The 22634-nt window shown below is 44.5% G+C and overlaps 1 protein-coding gene across 1 annotated transcript in view; it reads right to left on the reverse strand.

Annotated features, from left to right (window-relative positions):
• LOC124034985 (b(0,+)-type amino acid transporter 1-like) overlaps positions 1 to 10051 on the reverse strand; it is a 28595-nt gene extending 18544 nt beyond the window's left edge. The window contains exons 1-2 of the mRNA XM_046348376.1: positions 9886 to 10051; positions 3371 to 3518 (exon numbers count right to left, since the gene is read on the reverse strand). Of these exons, the coding sequence (XP_046204332.1) occupies positions 3371 to 3518; positions 9886 to 10020 (283 nt within the window). The 5' untranslated portion in view covers positions 10021 to 10051. The remainder of the gene's footprint in view (positions 1 to 3370; positions 3519 to 9885) is intronic.
• Between the last annotated feature and the right edge of the window lie 12583 nt (positions 10052 to 22634).

The following is a 22634-nucleotide window of genomic DNA, read 5'->3' on the forward strand; positions in this document are numbered from 1 at the left end:
CAATTAAGACCTAGAAAACCAGGTGAATTTGTAACTTATCAATTAAGACCTAGACAACCAGATGAGTTCCTAACTTATCAATTAAGACCTAGACAACCAGGTGAGTTCTTCACAAATCAATTAAGACCTAACCAACCAGGTGAGTTCTTCACTAATCAATTAAGTACTACAAAAACTGGTGAGTTCCTAACTAATCAATTAAGACCTAGACAACCAGGTGAGTTCTTCACGAATCAATTAAGACCTAGAAAACCAGGTGAATTTGTAACTTATCAATTAAGACCTAGACAACCAGGTGAGTTCCTAACTAATCAATTAAGACCTAGACAACCAGGTAAGTTCCTAACTAATCAATTAAGACCTAACCAGCCAGGTGAGTTCTTCAATAATCAATTAAGACATAGACAACAAGGTGAGTTCTTCACTAATCAATTAAGACCTAGACAACCAGGTGAGTGCTTCACTAATCAATTAAGACCTAGACAACCAGGTGAGTGCTTCACTAATCAATTAAGACCTAGACAACCAGGTGAGTGCTTCACTAATCAATTAAGACCTAGACAACCAGGTGAGTGCTTCACTAATCAATTAAGACCTAGACAACCAGGTGAGTGCTTCACTAATCAATTAAGACCTAACCAACCAGGTGAGTTCTTCAATAATCAATTAAGACATAGACAACAAGGTGAGTTCCTAACTAATCAATTAAGACCTAGCCAACCAGGTAAGTTCCTAACTAATCAATTAAGACCTAGACAACCAGGTGAGTGCTTCAATAATCAATTAAGACATAGACAACAAGGTGAGTTCTTCACTAATCAATTAAGACATAGACAACCAGGTGAGTGCTTCACTAATCAATTAAGACCTAGAAAACCAGGTGAGTTTGTAACTAATCAATTAAGACCTAGACAACCAGGTGAGTCTTCACTAATCAATTAAGACCTAGACAACCAGGGAGTTTGTAACTAATCAATTAGACCTAGGCAACCAGGGGAGTTTGTAAATAATCAATTAAGACCTAGACAACCAGGTGAGGGGAGTTCCTAACTAATCAATGAAGAACTAGACGACCAGGTGAGGGGAGTTCCTAACTAATCAATTAAGACCTAGACAACAAAGGCAGTTAGTAACTAGTTCTTAACTAGTCAATTAATAGTTACTAACTAATCAATCAGGAGATGAAATCTATCCTAGTCTCATCATAAGTCAGCAGGGTTCATGTTGGGAGAGGAATTCCCTCCTAGCCTCTTAATAACTCAGCAGGGTTCATGTTGGGAGAGGAATTCCCTCCTAGCCTCTTAATAACTCAGCAGGGTTCATGTTGGGAGAGGAATTCCCTCCTAGCCTCTTAATAACTCAGCAGGGTTCATGTTGGGAGAGGAATTCCCTCCTAGCCTCTTAATAACTCAGCAGGGTTCATGTTGGGAGAGGAATTCCCTCCTAGCCTCTTAATAACTCAGCAGGGTTCATGTTGGGAGAGGAATTCCCTCCTAGCCTCTTAATAACTCAGCAGGGTTCATGTTGGGAGAGGAATTCCCTCCTAGCCTCTTAATAACTCAGCGGGGTTCATGTTGGGAGAGGAATTCCCTCCTAGCCTCTTAATAACTCAGCAGGGTTCATGTTGGGAGAGGAATTCCCTCCTAGCCTCTTAATAACTCAGCAGGGTTCATGTTGGGAGAGGAATTCCCTCCTAGCCTCTTAATAACTCAGCGGGGTTCATGTTGGGAGAGGAATTCCCTCCTAGCCTCTTAATAACTCAGCAGGGTTCATGTTGGGAGAGGAATTCCCTCCTAGCCTCTTAATAACTCAGCAGGGTTCATGTTGGGAGAGGAATTCCCTCCTAGCCTCTTAATAACTCAGCAGGGTTCATGTTGGGAGAGGAATTCCCTCCTAGCCTCTTAATAACTCAGCAGGGTTCATGTTGGGAGAGGAATTCCCTCCTAGCCTCTTAATAACTCAGCAGGGTTCATGTTGGGAGAGGAATTCCCTCCTAGCCTCTTAATAACTCAGCAGGGTTCATGTTGGGAGAGGAATTCCCTCCTAGCCTCTTAATAACTCAGCAGGGTTCATGTTGGGAGAGGAATTCCCTCCTAGCCTCTTAATAACTCAGCGGGGTTCATGTTGGGAGAGGAATTCCCTCCTAGCCTCTTAATAACTCAGCAGGGTTCATGTTGGGAGAGGAATTCCCTCCTAGCCTCTTAATAACTCAGCAGGGTTCATGTTGGGAGAGGAATTCCCTCCTAGCCTCTTAATAACTCAGCAGGGTTCATGTTGGGAGAGGAATTCCCTCCTAGCCTCTTAATAACTCAGCAGGGTTCATGTTGGGAGAGGAATTCCCTCCTAGCCTCTTAATAACTCAGCGGGGTTCATGTTGGGAGAGGAATTCCCTCCTAGCCTCTTAATAACTCAGCAGGGTTCATGTTGGGAGAGGAATTCCCTCCTAGCCTCTTAATAACTCAGCAGGGTTCATGTTAGTAGGGTAGTAGGACCACGACCCATAGGGTTAGGGTGCCATCTGGGATGCAGCTCCAGTCCTTCTCACACGGGGCCCTTCTCACACGGAGCCCTTCTCACATGAGCCCTCCTCACACGGAGCCCTTCTCACACTGAGCCCTTCTCACATTGAGCCCTTCTCACACTGAGCCCTTCTCACACTGAGCCTTTCTCACACGGGGCCCTCCTCACACGGAGCCCTTCTCACACTGAGCCCTTCTCACACGGGGCCCTTCTCACACGGAGCCCTCCTCACACTGAGCCCTTCTCACATTGAGCCCTTCTCACACGGGGCCCTTCTCACACGGAGCCCTCCTCACACGGAGCCCTTCTCACACTGAGCCCTTCTCACATTCTCATTCTTCACATTGTCTGTCTGTCTGTCTGTCTGTCTGTCTGTCTGTCTGTCTGTCTGTCTGTCTGTCTGTCTGTCTGTCTGTCTGTCTGTCTGTCTGTCTGTCTGTCTGTCTGTCTGTCTGTCTGTCTGTCTGTCTGTCTGTCTGTCTGTCTGTCTGTCTGTCTGTCTGTCTGTCTGTCTCCGTCCTCAGTGTAGCCTGTCCATCTGTCTGTCTCCTCACCCAGTGTAGCCTGTGTGTGTGTGTGTGTCTCCTCACTCAGTGTAGCCTGTGTGTGTGTCTCCTCACCCAGTGTAGCCTGTGTGTGTGTGTGTCTCCTCACCCAGTGTAGCCTGTGTGTGTGTGTGTCTCCTCACCCAGTGTAGCCTGTGTGTGTGTGTGTCTCCTCACCCAGTGTAGCCTGTGTGTGTGTGTGTCCCCTCACCTAGTGTAGCCTGTGTGTCTGTCTCCTCACCCAGTGTAGCCTGTGTGTGTGTGTCTCCTCACCCAGTGTAGCCTGTGTGTGTGTGTCTCCTCACCCAGTGTAGCTAGCACCCCACAGGCGGCCCAGACACACAGACAAGGTCCTACGGCTCCCGTTTCCAGCAGCACTGCCTTAGGGGAGATGAAGATGCCGGAGCCGATCATGGTTCCTACGATCAGACAGATCCCACTCAAAAGGCCCACCTGCAGAGAGAGACAGGAAGTGGTTATGAAAACTTCCTGTGACGGTGACACAGGCTGTAGAACCAGCGATTAAACCCCCGTCTCCTGTTGGGAGGCTTTGTGTTTGTGAATGTTTTACCACTCAACCACGTGTCTTAATGTGTACATTGTTTTTACATGTAAGGAAGGGGGGATACCTACTCAGTTGGGGAAAGGGGGGATACCTAGTCAGTTGGGGAAAGGGGGATACCTAGTCAGTTGGGGAAAGGGGGGGGGATACCTAGTCAGTTGGGGAAAGGGGGGGTACCTAGTCAGTTGGGAAAGGGGGGATACCTAGTCAGTTGGGGAAAGGGGGTTACCTAGTCAGTTGGGGAAAGGGGGATACCTACTCAGTTGGGGAAAGGGGATACCTAGCCAGTTGGGGAAAGAGGGGTACCTAGTCAGTTGGGGAAAGGGGGGATACCTAGTCAGTTGGGGAAAGGGGGATACCTAGTCAGTTGGGGAAAGGGGATACCTACTCAGTTGGGGAAAGGGGGGTACCTACTCAGTTGGGGAAAGGGGGATACCTACTTAGTTGGGGAAAGGGGATACCTACTCAGTTGGGGAAAGGGGGGTACCTACTCAGTTGGGGAAAGGGGGATACCTACTCAGTTGGGGAAAGGGGGGGATACCTACTCAGTTGTACAACTGAATGCCTTCAACTGAAATGTGTCTTCCACATTCAACCCAACCCCTCTGAATCAGAGAGGTGCGGGGGGGCTGACTTAATCGACATCCACGTCAAAGGTACCCAGGGAACAGTGGGTTAACTGCCTTGTTCAGGGGCACAGTTGGTTAACTGCCTTGTTCGGGGTAACAGTGGGTTAACTGCCTTGTTCAGGGGCACAGTGGGTTAACTGCCTTGTTCAGGGGAACAGTGGGTTAACTGCCTTGTTCAGGGGAACAGTGGGTTAACTGCCTTGTTCAGGGGGAACAGTGAATTAACTGCCTTGCTCAGGGGGCAGAACAACAGTTTTTTACCTTGTCAGCTCAGGGATTTGATCCAGCAACCTTTCATCTAATATCCCTGTCAGTTTAGTTGGCGCGCTTGAATCAGTAATCGACCTGTTTCCCTCGTTCAAAATGCAGACAAAGGAATCCCAAAAGTTGTAAACTTCGCCCAAACAAGTCAAACAACATTTCTAATCAATCCTCAGGTACCCTAATATGTAAATAAATTATCAAATTTAATAAGGGGAATAGTATTGTCAGTTACTAGTCAAAATGGGAGCCACCTAGAAAAATAACAAATTCTAGCTAATTTTTCCAAAAACTGAAACCTGAAACAAGCTTGAAACTCTTTCCAAAGACTGTTGACATCTACTGGAAGCCCTACGAACTGCAATCTGTGATGTGTATTCCTTTGATTTTCCCATTAACAAGGATTAGAATGGGCAGACACCTAAAAAAAAACCTCCAGATTGATTCTGGATTCTCGGTTTTCGCCTGCCATATCAGTTCTGTCATACTCACAGACATTACTTTAACAGTTTTAGAAACTTCAGAGTGTTTTCTATCCAAATACTACCAATTATATGCATATCCTAGCTCCTGGGCCTGAGTAACAGGCAGTTTACTTTGGGCATGTCAGTCATCCGATATTTTCGAATACTGCCCCCGGCCCTCAGGAAGTTAACTTCTGCCCGACTGAAGGGGCAGAGGGGGACAGAGTGATTACAAGCATGAGGCAAATTCCACAGATTTTCTGTTAAACATTCATCTCAAGTTGTTGATTTTGTGTTTAGTACGAACTGCTAGTTTGTTTGGATAGCCATTACCATGGCCTTTGTTTGTACTACCCCGGGGAGAGTTGAAAAGAAAAACACCCATTACAGTTTCGTTGATGAAGTCACATCTCTGAGTCTTTTTTCCTGCTGTCCCGCTTTGAATCTTGTTCGTGAATAGGAAAGGAGTTTCACAATATATATTATTTTTATGGAATAAAAACAGAAAATGGTAGAACACTTCATTGTGAGGCTAAATATCAGGGCTGAACATGCAGATAAATGAAAGTCAGGTAAATTAATTTTGCTGGAGTCTCAGGACTGACAGGGTTAATTCAGTGTGAAATGTCTAATTTCTGTAAAAAAAAAGAAGAGGGGAAAATGTGACAATTAATCTACAATCAACATTCCTCTGTAAACTACAGAATGAAGCAGTAGTTCTATTGAGAGGTACTGACCCTGGGTTATTGAGAGCCTCCCGGTGTAAACTACAGAACGAAGCAGTAGTTCTATTGAGAGGTACTGACCTTGGGTTCCTGAGAGCCTCCCGAGGTAAACTACAGAATGAAGCAGTAGTTCTATTGAGAGGTACTGACCTTGGGTTCCTGAGAGCCTCCCGAGGTAAACTACAGAATGAAGCAGTAGTTCTATTGAGAGGTACTGACCCTGGGTTCCTGAGAGCCTCACAGTGTAAACTACAGAAGGAAGCAGTAGTTCTACTGAGAGGTACTGACCCTGGGTTCCTGAGAGCCTCACAGTGTAAACTACAGAAGGAAGCAGTAGTTCTATTGAGAGGTACTGACCCTGGGTTCCTGAGAGCCTCACAGTGTAAACTACAGAATGAAGCAGTAGTTCTATTGAGAGGTACTGACCCTGGGTTCCTGAGAGCCTCACAGTGTAAACTACAGAAGGAAGCAGTAGTTCTACTGAGAGGTACTGACCCTGGGTTCCTGAGAGCCTCACAGTGTAAACTACAGAAGGAAGCAGTAGTTCTACTGAGAGGTACTGACCCTGGGTTCCTGAGAGCCTCACAGTGTAAACTACAGAAGGAAGCAGTAGTTCTATTGAGAGGTACTGACCCTGGGTTCCTGAGAGCCTCACAGTGTAAACTACAGAAGGAAGCAGTAGTTCTATTGAGAGGTACTGACCCTGGGTTCCTGAGAGCCTCACAGTGTAAACTACAGAAGGAAGCAGTAGTTCTATTGAGAGGTACTGACCCTGGGTTCCTGAGAGCCTCACAGTGTAAACTACAGAAGGAAGCAGTAGTTCTATTGAGAGGTACTGACCCTGGGTTCCTGAGAGCCTCACAGTGTAAACTACAGAAGGAAGCAGTAGTTCTATTGAGAGGTACTGACCCTGGGTTCCTGAGAGCCTCACAGTGTAAACTACAGAAGGAAGCAGTAGTTCTATTGAGAGGTACTGACCCTGGGTTCCTGAGAGCCTCACAGTGTAAACTACAGAAGGAAGCAGTAGTTCTATTGAGAGGTCCCAGATTGATCTAGTCTGGTTTATTATTGATCTAGTCTGGTTTATTATTGATCTAGTCTGGTTTATTATTGATCTAGTCTGGTTTATTATTATCTGACGTGGTAAAGTTCCCAGATTGATCTAGTCTGGTGTATTATTGATCTAGTCTGGTTTATTATTGATCTAGTCTGGTTTATTATTGATTTAGTCTGGTTTATTATTATCTGATGTGGTAAAGGTCCCAGATTGATCTAGTCTGGTTTATTATTGATCTAGTATGGTTTATTATTATCTGAGGTGGTAAAGGTCCCAGATTGATCTAGTCTGGTTTATTATTGATCTAGTCTGGTTTATTATTGATCTAGTCTGGTTTATTATCTGATGTGGTAAAGGTCCCAGATTGATCTAGTCTGGTTTATTATTGATCTAGTCTGGTTTATTATTGATCTAGTCTGGTTTATTATTGATCTAGTCTGGTTTATTATTGATCTAGTCTGGTTTATTATTGATCTAGTCTGGTTTATTATTGATCTAGTCTGGTTTATTATTGATCTAGTCTGGTTTATTATCTGAGGTGGTAAAGGTCCCAGATTGATCTAGTCTGGTTTATTATTGATCTAGTCTGGTTTATTATTGATCTAGTCTGGGGAAAGGGGGATACCTACAATCAGTTTATTATTGATCTAGTCTGGTTTATTATTGATCTAGTCTGGTTTATTATTGATCTAGTCTGGTTTATTATTATCTGAGGTGGTAAAGGTCCCAGATTGATCTAGTCTGGTTTATTATTGATCTGATGTGGTAAAGGTCCCAGATTGATCTAGTCTGGTTTATTATTGATCTAGTCTGGTTTATTATTGATCTAGTCTGGTTTATTATTATCTGAGGTGGTAAAGGTCCCAGATTGATCTAGTCTGGTTTATTATTGATCTAGTCTGGTTTATTATTGATCTAGTATGGTTTATTATTGATCTAGTCTGGTTTATTATTGATCTAGTCTGGTTTATTATTGATCTAGTCTGGTTTATTATTGATCTAGTATGGTTTATTATTGATCTAGTCTGGTTTATTATTGATCTAGTCTGGTGTATTATTGATCTAGTCTGGTTTATTATTGATCTAGTCTGGTGTATTATTGATCTAGTCTGGTTTATTATTGATCTAGTCTGGTTTATTATTGATCTAGTCTGGTTTAGTATTGATCTAGTCTGGTTTAGTATTATCTGATATGGTAAAGGTCCCAGATTGATCTAGTCTGGTTTATTATTGATCTAGTCTGGTTTATTATTGATCTAGTCTGGTTTATTATTATCTGAGGTGGTAAAGGTCCCAGATTGATCTAGTCTGGTTTATTATTGATCTAGTCTGGTTTAGTATTATCTGAGGTGGTAAAGGTCCCAGATTGATCTAGTCTGGTTTATTATCTGAGGTGGTAAAGGTCCCAGATTGATCTAGTCTGGTTTAGTATTATCTGGTGTGGTAAAAGGTCCCAGATTCAGTGGTTGTATTGTAATGTAGGTCTATAGGGAGGATGGTTGTTCATATTGTAACATACAGTGGTTGTATTTTAATGTAGGTCTATAGGGAGGATAGGTCCTGTTGATGTGTTCATATTGAAACATACAGTGGTTGTATTGTAATGTAGGTCTATAGGGAGGATAGGTCCTGTTGAGGTGTTCATATTGTAACATACAGTGGTTGTATTGTAATGTAGGTCTATAGGGAGGATAGGTCCTGTTGATGTGTTCATATTGAAACATACAGTGGTTGTATTGTAATGTAGGTCTATAGGGAGGATAGGTCCTGTTGAGGTGTTCATATTGTAACATACAGTGGTTGTATTGTAATGTAGGTTTATAGGGAGGATGGGTGTTCATATTGTAACATACAGTGGTTGTATTGTAATGTAGGTCTATAGGGAGGATGGGTCCTGTTGAGGTGTTCATATTGTAACATACAGTGGTTGTATTATAATGTTGGTCTATAGGGAGGATAGGTCCTGTTGAGGTGTTCATATTGTAACATACAGTGGTTGTATTATAATGTAGGTCTATAGGGAGGATAGGTCCTGTTGAGATTGAGTTTTTTTGGCCCTTATTTTTTGTCTTATCTTGTTTGATGAGATTAGTACAGATTCTCCCAGGGGACCCCATCTGGGGCATAACCCCACATTTGGGAACCACTGTACTAACTAACTCTCTGCTTCCCCTCTCTTTGTCTCCTCTACTTCCTCCTGCATGCATTACAGTCTACCTCAGCCTCACCACATCACTGTTGTCACGCCCTGACCTTAGTTATCTTTGTTTTCTTTATTATTTTGGTTAGGTCATGGTGTGACAAGTGGTGTTTTATCCTGTCTAGGGTTTTTGTATGTTTATGGGTTGACTAGTCTAGGTGTTTTGTATGTCTATGGTTGCCTAGATTGGTTCTCAATTAGAGGCAGCTGTTTATCGTTTAAAATGGTCTTTTGTCCGGCATTACACACATACTGTCCTCTACATTACTCACACACACACACACACACACACGTAGAGAGAGAGACAGACTAACACACATACTGTCCTCTACATTACTCACATCCTTCTGTAGCACGGTAGCCTTCACGTCTTCCTCAGCAGGCTTGGAGTGGGAGGCAGACATATTGGAGGTTGGGTCGGGGGGGGCCTCCATATAAACATGTCCTTCCTCTTCCTCACACTGCCCTCGTCCATGTCACCCTGCTCACACACACACACACACACACACACACACACACACACAACACACACACACACACACACACACACACACACACACACACACACACACACACACACACACACACACACACACACACACACACACACACACACATCTTTGTTTTCACACACACACACACACACACATGACAGTCTAGGTGAGAGAGAGAGAGGCAGCAGACTAACACACATACTGTCCTCTACATTACACACACACACACACACACACACACACACACACACACACACACACACACACACACACACACACACACACACACACACACACACACACACACACACACACACACACACACACACACACACACACACACACACACACACACACACACACACACACACACACACACAGAGAGAGAGAGACAGACTAACACACATACTGTCCTCTACATTACTCACATCCTTCTGTAGCACGGTAGCCTTCACGTCTTCCTCAGCAGGCTTGGAGTGGGAGGCAGACATATTGGAGGTTGGGTCGGGGGCGGGGCCTCCATTAAACATGTCCTTCCTCTTCCTCACACTGCCCTCGTCCATGTCACCCTGCTCACACACACACACACACACACACACACACACACACACACACACACACACACACACACACACACACACACACACACACACACACACACACACACACACACACACACACACACACACACACACACACACACACGTAAGAGGACAATGTAAAGATGACAGAGTCAGTTCTCTTCCTGGTCTCCTCAATTCACCGGCATTCAAAGACTCAATCATGGACACAAACTGACGGTTAATGGCTGCTTCGCATGATGTATTGTTGTGTCTACCATCTTGCCCTTTGTGCTGTAGTCTGTGCCCAATGTTTGTACCATGTTTTGTGCTGCTACCATGTTGTGTTGCTGCCATGCTGTGTTGTCATGTGTTTCTGCCGTGCTATGTTGTTGTCTTAGGTCTCTCTTTATGTTGTGTTGTGTTCTCTCTTGTCGGATGTACAGTACCAGTCAAAAGTTTGGACACACCTACTCATTCAAGGGATTTTCTTATTTTTTTTTACTATTTTCTACATTGTAGAATAATAGTGAAGACATCAAAACTATTAAATATCACGTATGGAATTATGTAGTAACCAAAAAAGTGTTAAACAAATCAAATATATTTTATATGTGAGATACTTCAAATAGCCACCCTTTGCCTTGATGACAGCTTTGCACACTCTTGGCGTTCTCTCAACCAGCTTCACCTGGAATGTTTTTCTAACAGTCTTGAAGGAGATCCCACATACTGAGCACTTGTTGGCTGCTTTTCCTTCACTCTGCGGATCAACTCATCCCAAACCATCTCAATTGGGTTGAGGTCAGGTGATTGTGGAGACCAGGTCATCTGATGCAGCAATCCATCACTTTCCTTCTTGGTCAAATAGCCCTTACACAGCCTGGAGGTGTGTTGGGTCATTGTCCTGTTGAACAACAAATGATAGTCCCACTAAGCGCAAACCAGATGGGATGGCGTATCGCTGTAGAATGCTGTGGTGGCCATGCTGGTTAAGTGTGCCTTGAATTCTAAATAAATCACTGACAGTGTCTCCAGCAAAGCACCCCCACACCATCACACCACCTCCTCCATGCTTCACGGTGGGAACCACACATGCAGAGATCATCCGTTCACCTACTCTGCGTCTCACAAAGACACGGTGGTGGGAACCAAACATTTCAAATTTGGACTCATCAGACCAAAGGACAGATTTTCACTGGTCTAATGTCCGTTACTTGTGTTTCTTGCTTAAGACAAAAATAAGCAAACACTTTTGGTGGGCAAAAACCCCAGTGGCTGGAAGTGCCAAGCTTATAGAAACATACCCCAAGAGACTTGCAGCTGGAATTGCTGCAAAAGGTGGCTCTACAAAGTATTGACTTGGAGGGTGTGAATAGTTATGCACGTTCAAGTTTTCTGTTTTTCTTTGGTTCACAATGAAAAATATTTTACATCTTCAAAGTGGTAGACATGTTGTGTAAATCAAATGATACAAACGCCCAAGAAATCCATTTTAATTGCAGGATGAAAGGCAACAAGTGGTTGACAACACCGCACACAACACACACACACACACACACACACACACACACACACACACACACACACACACACACACACACACACACACACACACACACACACACACACACACACACACACACACACACACACACACACACACACACACACACACACACACACACACACACACACACCACACAACACACTGTAACAGCTGATGGTCAGCCAGCCTGACAGCTACGAGGGTTAAAGGTGGTGGAACAGACGGAACACTTTGTGAACTACTGTCATTGGTTTACAACTTTATATGACCTGGTTCTGTTAATGATCTGTTACAGCCTCTATGACAGACAGACGGACGGACGGACGGACGGACGGACGGACGGACGGACGGACGGACGGACGGACGGACGGACGGACGGACGGACGGACGGACGGACGGACGGACGGACAGACAGACAGACAGACAGACAGACAGACAGACAGACAGACAGACAGACAGACAGACAGACAGACAGACAGACAGACAGACAGACCAGGCCACAGGGGTTATGGCACCCTATTCCCTATCTAGTGTTCTACTGTTCTGTTCTACTGTCCTCTTCTGTTCTACTGTCCTCTTCTGTTCTGTTCTACTGTCCTCTTCTGTTCTGTTCTGTTCTGTTCTACTGTCCTCTTCTGTTCTGTTCTACTGTTCTACTGTCCTCTTCTGTTCTGTTCTACTGTTCTACTGTCCTGTCCTCTTCTGTTTTACTGTTCTAATGTCCTCTTCTGTTCTGTTCTACTGTTCTACTGTCCTCTTCTGTTCTGTTCTACTGTCCTGTCCTGTTCTGTTCTACTGTTCTACTGTCCTGTCCTGTTCTGTTCTACTGTCTACTGTCCTCTTCTGTTCTGTTCTACTGTTCTACTGTCCTCTTCTGTTCTGTTCTGTTCTGTTCTGTTCTACTGTCCTCTTCTGTTCTGTTCTACTGTTCTGTTCTGTTCTACTGTCCTGTTCTGTTCTGTTCTGTTCTGTTCTACTGTCCTCTTCTGTTCTGTTCTGTTCTGTTCTACTGTTCTACTGTCCTCTTCTGTTCTGTTCTACTGTCCTGTTCTGTTCTGTTCTACTGTCCTGTTCTGTTCTACTGTTCCACTGTTCTACTGTCCTGTTCTGTTCTGTTCTACTGTTCTGTCCTGTTCTGTTCTGTTCTACTGTTCTGTCCTGTTCTACTGTTCTACTGTTCTGCTGTCCTGTCCTGTTCTGTTCTACTGTCCTCTTCTGTTCTACTGTCCTCTTCTGTTCTGTTCTACTGTCCTCTTCTGTTCTGTTCTGTTCTACTGTCCTCTTCTGTCCTCTTCTGTTCTGTTCTACTGTCCTCTTCTGTTCTGTTCTACTGTCCTCTTCTGTTCTGTTCTGTTCTGTTCTACTGTCCTCTTCTGTTCTGTTCTACTGTCCTCTTCTGTTCTGTTCTACTGTCCTCTTCTGTTCTGTTCTACTGTCCTCTTCTGTTCTGTTCTGTTCTGTTCTACTGTCCTGTTCTGTTCTGTTCTACTGTCCTGTTCTGTTCTACTGTTCCACTGTTCTACTGTCCTGTTCTGTTCTGTTCTACTGTTCTGTCCTGTTCTGTTCTGTTCTACTGTTCTGTCCTGTTCTACTGTTCTACTGTTCTGCTGTCCTGTCCTGTTCTGTTCTACTGTTCTGCTGTCCTGTCCTGTTCTGTTCTACTGTTATACTGTCCTCTTCTGTTCTGTTCTACTGTCCTGTCCTGTTCTGTTCTACTGTCCACTTCTGTTCTGTTCTACTGTTCTACTGTCCTCTTCCGTTCTGTTCTACTGTCCTGTCCTGTTCTGTTCTACTGTCCTCTTCTGTTCTGTTCTACTGTCCTGTCCTGTTCTGTTCTACTGTCCTGTCCTGTTCTGTTCTACTGTCCACTTCTGTTCTGTTCTACTGTTCTACTGTCCTCTTCCGTTCTGTTCTACTGTCCTGTCCTGTTCTGTTCTACTGTCCTCTTCTGTTCTGTTCTACTGTCCTCTTCTGTTCTGTTCTACTGTTCTACTGTCCTGTCCTCTTCTGTTTTACTGTTCTAATGTCCTCTTCTGTTCTGTTCTACTGTTCTACTGTCCTCTTCTGTTCTGTTCTACTGTCCTGTCCTGTTCTGTTCTACTGTTCTACTGTCCTGTCCTGTTCTGTTCTACTGTTCTACTGTCCTCTTCTGTTCTGTTCTACTGTCCTGTTCTGTTCTGTTCTGTTCTACTGTCCTGTTCTGTTCTGTTCTACTGTCCTGTCCTGTTCTGTTCTACTGTCCTGTCCTGTCCTGTTCTGTTCTACTGTCCACTTCTGTTCTGTTCTACTGTTCTACTGTCCTCTTCCGTTCTGTTCTACTGTCCTGTCCTGTTCTGTTCTACTGTCCTCTTCTGTTCTGTTCTACTGTTCTACTGTCCTCTTCTGTTCTGTTCTACTGTCCTCTTCTGTTCTGTTCTACTGTTCTACTGTCCTGTCCTCTTCTGTTTTACTGTTCTAATGTCCTCTTCTGTTCTGTTCTACTGTTCTACTGTCCTCTTCTGTTCTGTTCTACTGTCCTCTTCTGTTCTGTTCTACTGTTCTACTGTCCTGTCCTCTTCTGTTTTACTGTTCTAATGTCCTCTTCTGTTCTGTTCTACTGTTCTACTGTCCTCTTCTGTTCTGTTCTACTGTCCTGTCCTGTTCTGTTCTACTGTTCTACTGTCCTGTCCTGTTCTGTTCTACTGTTCTACTGTCCTCTTCTGTTCTGTTCTACTGTCCTGTTCTGTTCTGTTCTGTTCTACTGTCCTGTTCTGTTCTGTTCTACTGTTCTACTGTTCTACTGTCCTCTTCTGTTTTACTGTTCTAATGTCCTCTTCTGTTCTGTTCTACTGTTCTACTGTCCTCTTCTGTTCTGTTCTACTGTCCTGTCCTGTTCTGTTCTACTGTTCTACTGTCCTGTCCTGTTCTGTTCTACTGTTCTACTGTCCTCTTCTGTTCTGTTCTACTGTCCTGTTCTGTTCTGTTCTGTTCTACTGTCCTGTTCTGTTCTGTTCTACTGTCCTGTCCTGTTCTGTTCTACTGTCCTGTCCTGTCCTGTTCTGTTCTACTGTCCACTTCTGTTCTGTTCTACTGTTCTACTGTCCTCTTCCGTTCTGTTCTACTGTCCTGTCCTGTTCTGTTCTACTGTCCTCTTCTGTTCTGTTCTACTGTCCTCTTCTGTTCTGTTCTACTGTTCTACTGTCCTGTCCTCTTCTGTTTTACTGTTCTAATGTCCTCTTCTGTTCTGTTCTACTGTTCTACTGTCCTCTTCTGTTCTGTTCTACTGTCCTGTCCTGTTCTGTTCTACTGTTCTACTGTCCTGTCCTGTTCTGTTCTACTGTTCTACTGTCCTCTTCTGTTCTGTTCTACTGTCCTGTTCTGTTCTGTTCTGTTCTACTGTCCTGTTCTGTTCTGTTCTACTGTTCTACTGTTCCACTGTTCTACTGTCCTGTTCTGTTCTGTTCTACTGTTCTGTCCTGTTCTGTTCTGTTCTACTGTTCTGTCCTGTTCTACTGTTCTACTGTTCTGCTGTCCTGTCCTGTTCTGTTCTACTGTTCTGCTGTCCTGTCCTGTTCTGTTCTACTGTTCTACTGTCCTCTTCCGTTCTGTTCTACTGTCCTGTCCTGTTCTGTTCTACTGTTCTACTGTCCACTTCTGTTCTGTTCTACTGTTCTACTGTCCTCTTCCGTTCTGTTCTACTGTCCTGTCCTGTTCTGTTCTACTGTTCTACTGTCCTCTTCTGTTCTGTTCTACTGTCCTCTTCTGTTCTGTTCTACTGTTCTACTGTTCTGTTCTACTGTTCTACTGTCATCTTCTGTTTTACTGTTCTAATGTCCTCTTCTGTTCTGTTCTACTGTTCTACTGTCCTCTTCTGTTCTGTTCTACTGCCCTGTCCTGTTCTGTTCTACTGTCCTCTTCTGTTCTGTTCTACTGTCCTGTCCTGTTCTGTTCTACTGTTCTACTGTCCTGTCCTGTTCTGTTCTACTGTTCTACTGTCCTCTTCTGTTCTGTTCTACTGTCCTGTCCTGTTCTGTTCTACTGTCCTGTCCTGTTCTGTTCTACTGTTCTACTGTCCTGTCCTGTTCTGTTCTACTGTTCTACTGTCCACTTCTGTTCTGTTCTACTGTTCTACTGTCCTGTTCTGTTCTGTTCTACTGTTCTACTGTCCTCTTCTGTTCTGTTCTACTGTCCTGTTCTGTTCTACTGTTCTACTGTCCTGTCCTCTTCTGTTCTACTGTTCTAATGTCCTCTTCTGTTCTGTTCTACTGTTCTGTTCTGTTCTACTGTTCTACTGTCCTGTCCTGTTCTGTTCTGTTCTACTGTTCTACTGTCCTCTTCTGTTCTGTTCTACTGTTCTACTGTCCTCTTCTGTTCTGTTCTACTGTTCTACTGTCCTCTTCTGTTCTGTTCTACTGTCCTGTTCTGTTCTGTTCTACTGTCCTCTTCTGTTCTGTTCTACTGTTCTGTTCTGTTCTACTGTTCTACTGTCCTGTTCTGTTCTGTTCTACTGTTCTACTGTCCTGTTCTGTTCTGTTCTACTGTCCTGTTCTGTTCTACTGTTCTACTGTCCTCTTCTGTTCTGTTCTACTGTCCTCTTCTGTTCTGTTCTACTGTCCTGTTCTGTTCTACTGTTCTACTGTCCTGTTCTGTTATGTTATACTGTTCTACTGTCCTCTTCTGTTCTGTTCTACTGTTCTACTGTCCTGTTCTGTTCTGTTCTACTGTCCTCTTCTGTTCTGTTCTACTGTTCTACTGTCCTGTTCTGTTCTGTTCTACTGTTCTGTCCTGTTCTGTTCTACTGTTCTGTCCTGTTCTACTGTTCTACTGTTCTGCTGTCCTGTCCTGTTCTGTTCTACTGTTCTGCTGTCCTGTCCTGTTCTGTTCTACTGTTCTACTGTCCTCTTCTGTTCTGTTCTACTGTCCTGTCCTGTTCTGTTCTACTGTCCACTTCTGTTCTGTTCTACTGTTCTACTGTCCTCTTCCGTTCTGTTCTACTGTCCTGTTCTGTTCTGTTCTACTGTTCTACTGTCCTGTTCTGTTCTGTTCTACTGTTCTACTGTCCTCTTCTGTTCTGTTCTACTGTTCTACTGTCCTGTTCTGTTCTACTGTTCTACTGTCCTGTTCTGTTCTGTTCTACTGTCCTCTTCTGTTCTGTTCTACTGTTCTACTGTCCACTTCTGTTCTGTTCTACTGTCCTGTTCTGTTCTACTGTTCTACTGTCCACTTCTGTTATGTTCTACTGTCCTGTTCTGTTCTACTGTCCTGTTCTGTTCTACTGTCCTGTTCTGTTCTACTGTTCTACTGTCCTCTTATGTTCTGTTCTACTGTCCTCTTCTGTTCTGTTCTACTGTTCTGTTCTGTTCTACTGTTCTACTGTCCTGTTCTGTTCTGTTCTACTGTTCTACTGTCCTGTTCTGTTCTGTTCTACTGTTCTACTGTCCTCTTATGTTCTGTTCTACTGTCCTCTTCTGTTCTGTTCTACTGTTCTGTTCTACTGTTCTACTGTCCTGTTCTGTTCTGTTCTACTGTTCTACTGTCCTGTTCTGTCCTGTTCTGTTCTGTTCTGTTCTACTGTCCTCTTCTGTTCTGTTCTACTGTCCTGTTCTGTTCTACTGTTCTACTGTCCTGTGCTGTTATGTTCTACTGTTCTACTGTCCTCTTCTGTTCTGTTCTACTGTTCTACTGTCCTGTTCTGTTTTGTTCTACTGTTCTACTGTCCTCTTCTGTTCTGTTCTACTGTCCTGTTCTGTTCTACTGTTCTACTGTCCTGTTCTGTTCTGTTCTACTGTTCTACTGTCCTCTTCTGTTCTGTTCTACTGTTCTACTGTCCTGTTCTGTTCTACTGTCCTGTTCTGTTCTACTGTTCTACTGTCCTGTTCTGTTCTGTTCTACTGTCCTCTTCTGTTCTGTTCTTCTGTTCTACTGTCCTGTTCTGTTCTGTTCTACTGTTCTACTGTCCTCTTCTGTTCTGTTCTACTGTTCTACTGTCCACTTCTGTTCTGTTCTACTGTCCTGTTCTGTTCTACTGTTCTACTGTCCACTTCTGTTATGTTCTACTGTCCTGTTCTGTTCTACTGTCCTGTTCTGTTCTACTGTTCTACTGTCCTCTTATGTTCTGTTCTACTGTCCTCTTCTGTTCTGTTCTACTGTTCTACTGTCCTGTTCTGTTCTGTTCTGTTCTACTGTCCTGTTCTGTTCTGTTCTTCTGTTCTACTGTCCTGTTCTGTTCTGTTCTACTGTTCTACTGTCCTCTTCTGTTCTGTTCTACTGTTCTACTGTCCACTTCTGTTCTGTTCTACTGTCCTGTTCTGTTCTACTGTTCTACTGTCCACTTCTGTTATGTTCTACTGTCCTGTTCTGTTCTACTGTCCTGTTCTGTTCTACTGTTCTACTGTCCTCTTATGTTCTGTTCTACTGTCCTCTTCTGTTCTGTTCTACTGTTCTACTGTCCTGTTCTGTTCTGTTCTGTTCTACTGTCCTGTTCTGTTCTGTTCTACTGTCCTGTTCTGTTCTACTGTTCTGTTCTACTGTTCTACTGTCCTCTTCTGTTCTGTTCTACTCTCCTGTTCTGTTCTACTGTTCTGTTCTACTGTTCTACTGTCCTCTTCTGTTCTGTTCTACTGTTCTGTTCTGTTCTGTTCTACTGTCCTCTTCTGTTCTGTTCTACTGTCCTGTTCTGTTCTACTGTTCTGTTCTACTGTTCTACTGTCCTCTTCTGTTCTGTTCTACTGTTCTAATGTCCTCTTCTGTTCTGTTCTACTGTTCTACCGCCTCTCATAATAACACACCATTTCCAGACCCACTGACTAAACTTGAAACCCCCAGACATAATTGCCTCTCCTCTGACACAGCTGGCATCAACAAGACTCACCTGATAGCAGCAGAAATCATCAACTGGGGATAGATCTACTACGATGTACAACACATGCCTCTGTGGGTCTCAACTACTACTGCCTTCCTGAGACAAAGAACACATTATGGGAGGAGGGGAACAGAGACTCAACACTCCGTCTGATTGGAGGACACAGGGGATGGAGAACAAGGGAGGTAGGAGGAGGCAGGGACTGTGTTTCAGACATAAGGAAGTGGATAGCTGCAAACGTTCTACTTTTAAACTCGAACAAAACAGAGATGCTTGTTCTAGGTCCCAAGAAACAAAGAGATCTTCTGTTGAATCTGACAATTAATCTTAATGGTTGTCCAGTCGTCTCAAATAAAACTGTGAAGGACCTCGGCGTTACTCTGGACCCTGATCTCTCTTTTGACGAACATATTAAGACTGTTTCAAGGACAGTTTTTTTTCCATCTATGTAAAATTGCAAAAATCAGAAACTTTCTGTCCAAAAATGATGCAGAAAAATTAATCCATGCTTTTGTCACTTCTTGGTTAGACTACTGCAAATCAAAATCAAATCAAATCCAAATGTATTTGTCACATACACATGGTTAGCAGATGTTAATGCGAGTGTAGCGAAATGCTTGTGCTTCTAGTTCCGACAATGCAGTGATAACCAACAAGTAATCTAACTAACAATTCCAAAACTACTGTCTTATACACAGTGTAAGGGGATAAGGAATATGTACATAAGGATATATGAATGAGTGATGGTACAGAGCAGCATACAGTAGATGGTATCGAGTACAGTATATACATATGAGATGAGTATGTAGACAAAGTAAACAAAGTGGCATAGTTAAAGTGGCTAGTGATACATGTATTACATAAGGATGCAGTCGATGATGTAGAGTACAGTATATACATATGCATATGAGATGAATAATGTAGGGTAAGTAACATTATATAAGGTAGCATTGTTTAAAGTGGCTAGTGATATATTTACATCATTTCCCATCAATTCCCATTATTAAAGTGGCTGGAGTTGGGTCAGTGTCAATGACAGTGTGTTGGCAGCAGCCACTCAATGTTAGAGGTGGCTGTTTAACAGTCTGATGGCCTTGAGATAGAAGCTGTTTTTCAGTCTCTCGGTCCCAGCTTTGATGCACCTGTACTGACCTCGCCTTCTGGATAATAGCGGGGTGAACAGGCAGTGGTTCGGGTGGTTGATGTCCTTGTTGATCTTTATGGCCTTCCTGTAACATCGGGTGGTGTAGGTGTCCTGGAGGGCAGGTAGTTTGCCCCGGTGATGCGTTGTGCAGACCTCACTACCCTCTGGAGAGCCTTACGGTTGAGGGCGGAGCAGTTGCCGTACCAGGCGGTGATACAGCCCGCCAGGATGCTCTCGATTGTGCATCTGTAGAAGTTTGTGAGTGCTTTTGGTGACAAGCCGAATTTCTTCAGCCTCCTGAGGTTGAAGAGGCGCTGCTGCGCCTTCTTCACGACGCTGTCAGTGTGAGTGGACCAATTCAGTTTGTCTGTGATGTGTATGCCGAGGAACTTAAAACTTGCTACCCTCTCCACTACTGTTCCATCGATGTGGATAGGGGGTGTTCCCTCTGCTGTTTCCTGAAGTCCACAATCATCTCCTTAGTTTTGTTGACGTTGAGTGTGAGGTTATTTTCCTGACACCACACTCCGAGGGCCCTCACCTCCTCCCTGTAGGCCGTCTCGTCGTTGTTGGTAATCAAGCCTACCACTGTTGTGTCGTCCGCAAACTTGATGATTGAGTTGGAGGCGTGCGTGGTCACGCAGTCGTGGGTGAACAGGGAGTACAGGAGAGGGCTCAGAACGCACCCTTGTGGGGCCCCGTGTTGAGGATCAGCGGGGAGGAGATGTTGTTGCCTACCCTCACCACCTGGGGGCGGCCCGTCAGGAAGTCCAGTACCCAGTTGCCCAGGGCGGGGTCGAGACCCAGGGTCTCGAGCTTGATGACGAGCTTGGAGGGTACTATGGTGTTGAATGCCGAGCTGTAGTCGATGAACAGCATTCTCACATAGGTATTCCTCTTGTCCAGGTGGGTTAGGGCAGTGTGCAGTGTGGTTGAGATTGCATCGTCTGTGGACCTATTTGGGCGGTAAGCAAATTGGAGTGGGTCTAGGGTGTCAGGTAGGGTGGAGGTGATATGGTCCTTGACTAGTCTCTCAAAGCACTTCATGATGACGGAAGTGAGTGCTACGGGCGGTAGTCGTTTAGCTCAGTTACCTTAGCTTTCTTGGGAACGGGAACAATGGTGGCCCTCTTGAAGCATGTGGGAACAGCAGACTGGTATAGGGATTGATTGAATATGTCCGTAAACACACCGGCCAGCTGGTCTGCGCATGCTCTGAGGGTGCGGCTGGGGATGCCGTCTGGGCCTGCAGCCTTGCGAGGGTTAACACGTTTAAATGTCTTTACTCACCTCGGCTGCAGTGAAGGAGAGACCGCATGTTTTCATTGCAGGCCGTGTCAGTGGCACTGTATTGTCCTCAAAGCGGGCAAAAAGTTATTTAGTCTGCCTGGGAGCAAGACATCCTGGTCCTTGACTGGGCTGGGTTTCTTCTTGTAGTCTGTGATTGACTGTAGACCCTGCCACATGCCTCTTGTGTCTGAGCCATTGAATTGAGATTCCACTTTGTCTCTGTACTGACGCTTAGCTTGTTTAATAGCCTTGCGGAGGGAATAGCTGCATTGTTTATATTCGGACATGTTACCAGACACCTTGCCTGGGAGCAAGACATCCTGGTCCTTGACTGGGCTGGGTTTCTTCTTGTAGTCTGTGATTGACTGTAGACCCTGCCACATGCCTCTTGTGTCTGAGCCATTGAATTGAGATTCCACTTTGTCTCTGTACTGACGCTTAGCTTGTTTAATAGCCTTGCGGAGGGAATAGCTGCATTGTTTATATTCGGACATGTTACCAGACACCTTGCCCTGATTAAAAGCAGTGGTTTGCGCTTTCATTTTCACGCGAATGCTGCCATCAATCCACGGTTTCTGGTTTGGGAATGTTTTTATCGTTGCTATGGGAACGACATCTTCGACGCACGTTCTAATGAACTCGCACACCGAATCACCGTATTCGTCAATATTTTCATCTGACGCAATACGAAACATGTCCCAGTCCACGTGATGGAAGCAGTCTTGGAGTGTAGAGTCAGCTTGGTCTGACCAGCGTTGGACAGACCTCAGCGTGGGAGCCTCTTGTTTTAGCTTCTGCCTGTAGGCAGGGATCAACAAAATGGAGTCGTGGTCAGCTTTTCCGAAAGGGGGGCGGGGCAGGGCCTTATATGCGTCGCGGAAGTTAGAGTAACAATGATCCAAGGTTTTACCACCCCTGGTTGCGCAATCGATATGCTGATAAAATTTAGGGAGTCTTGTTTTCAGATTAGCTTTGTTAAAATCCCCAGCTACAATGAATGCAGCCTCCGGATAAATGGTTTCCAGTTTGCAAAGAGTTAAATAAAGTTCGTTCAGAGCCATCGATGTGTCTGCTTGGGGGGGATATATACGGCTGTGATTATAATCGAAGAGAATTCTCTTGGAAGATAATGCGGTCTACATTTGATTGTGAGGAATTCTAAATCAGGTGAACAGAAGGATTTGAGTTCCTGTATGTTTCCTTCATCACACCATGTCCCGTTAGTCATGAGGCATACGCCCCCGCCACTCTTCTTACCAGAGAGATGTTTGTTTCTGTCGGCGCGATGCGTGGAGAAACCCGTTGGCTGCACCGCGTCGGATAGCGTCTTCCCAGTGCTCTACTTTCCGGCTACCCGGATAAAGCACTAAATAAACTTCAGTTAGTGCTAAATACGGCTGCTAGAATCCTGACTAGAACCAAAATATTTGATCATATTACTCCAGTGCTAGCCTCCCTACACTGGCTTCCTGTCAAAGCAAGGGCTGATTTCAAGGTTTTACTGTTAACCGACAAAGCATTACATGGGCTTGCTCTCTGATTTGGTCCTGCCGTACATACCTACACGTACGCTACGGTCACAAGACGCAGGCCTCCTAATTGTCCCTAGAATTTCTAGGCAAACAGCTGGGGACAGGGCTGTCTCCTATAGAGCTCCATTTTTATGGAATGGTCTGCCTACCCATGTGAGAGACGCAGACTCGGTCTCAACCTTTAAATCTTTACTGAAGACTCATCTCTTCAGTGGGTCATATGATTGAGTGTAGTCTGGCCCAGGAGTGGGAAGGTGAACG

Source organism: Oncorhynchus gorbuscha, linkage group LG05, assembly GCF_021184085.1.
Source record: "Oncorhynchus gorbuscha isolate QuinsamMale2020 ecotype Even-year linkage group LG05, OgorEven_v1.0, whole genome shotgun sequence".
Lineage (NCBI taxonomy): Eukaryota > Metazoa > Chordata > Actinopteri > Salmoniformes > Salmonidae > Oncorhynchus > Oncorhynchus gorbuscha.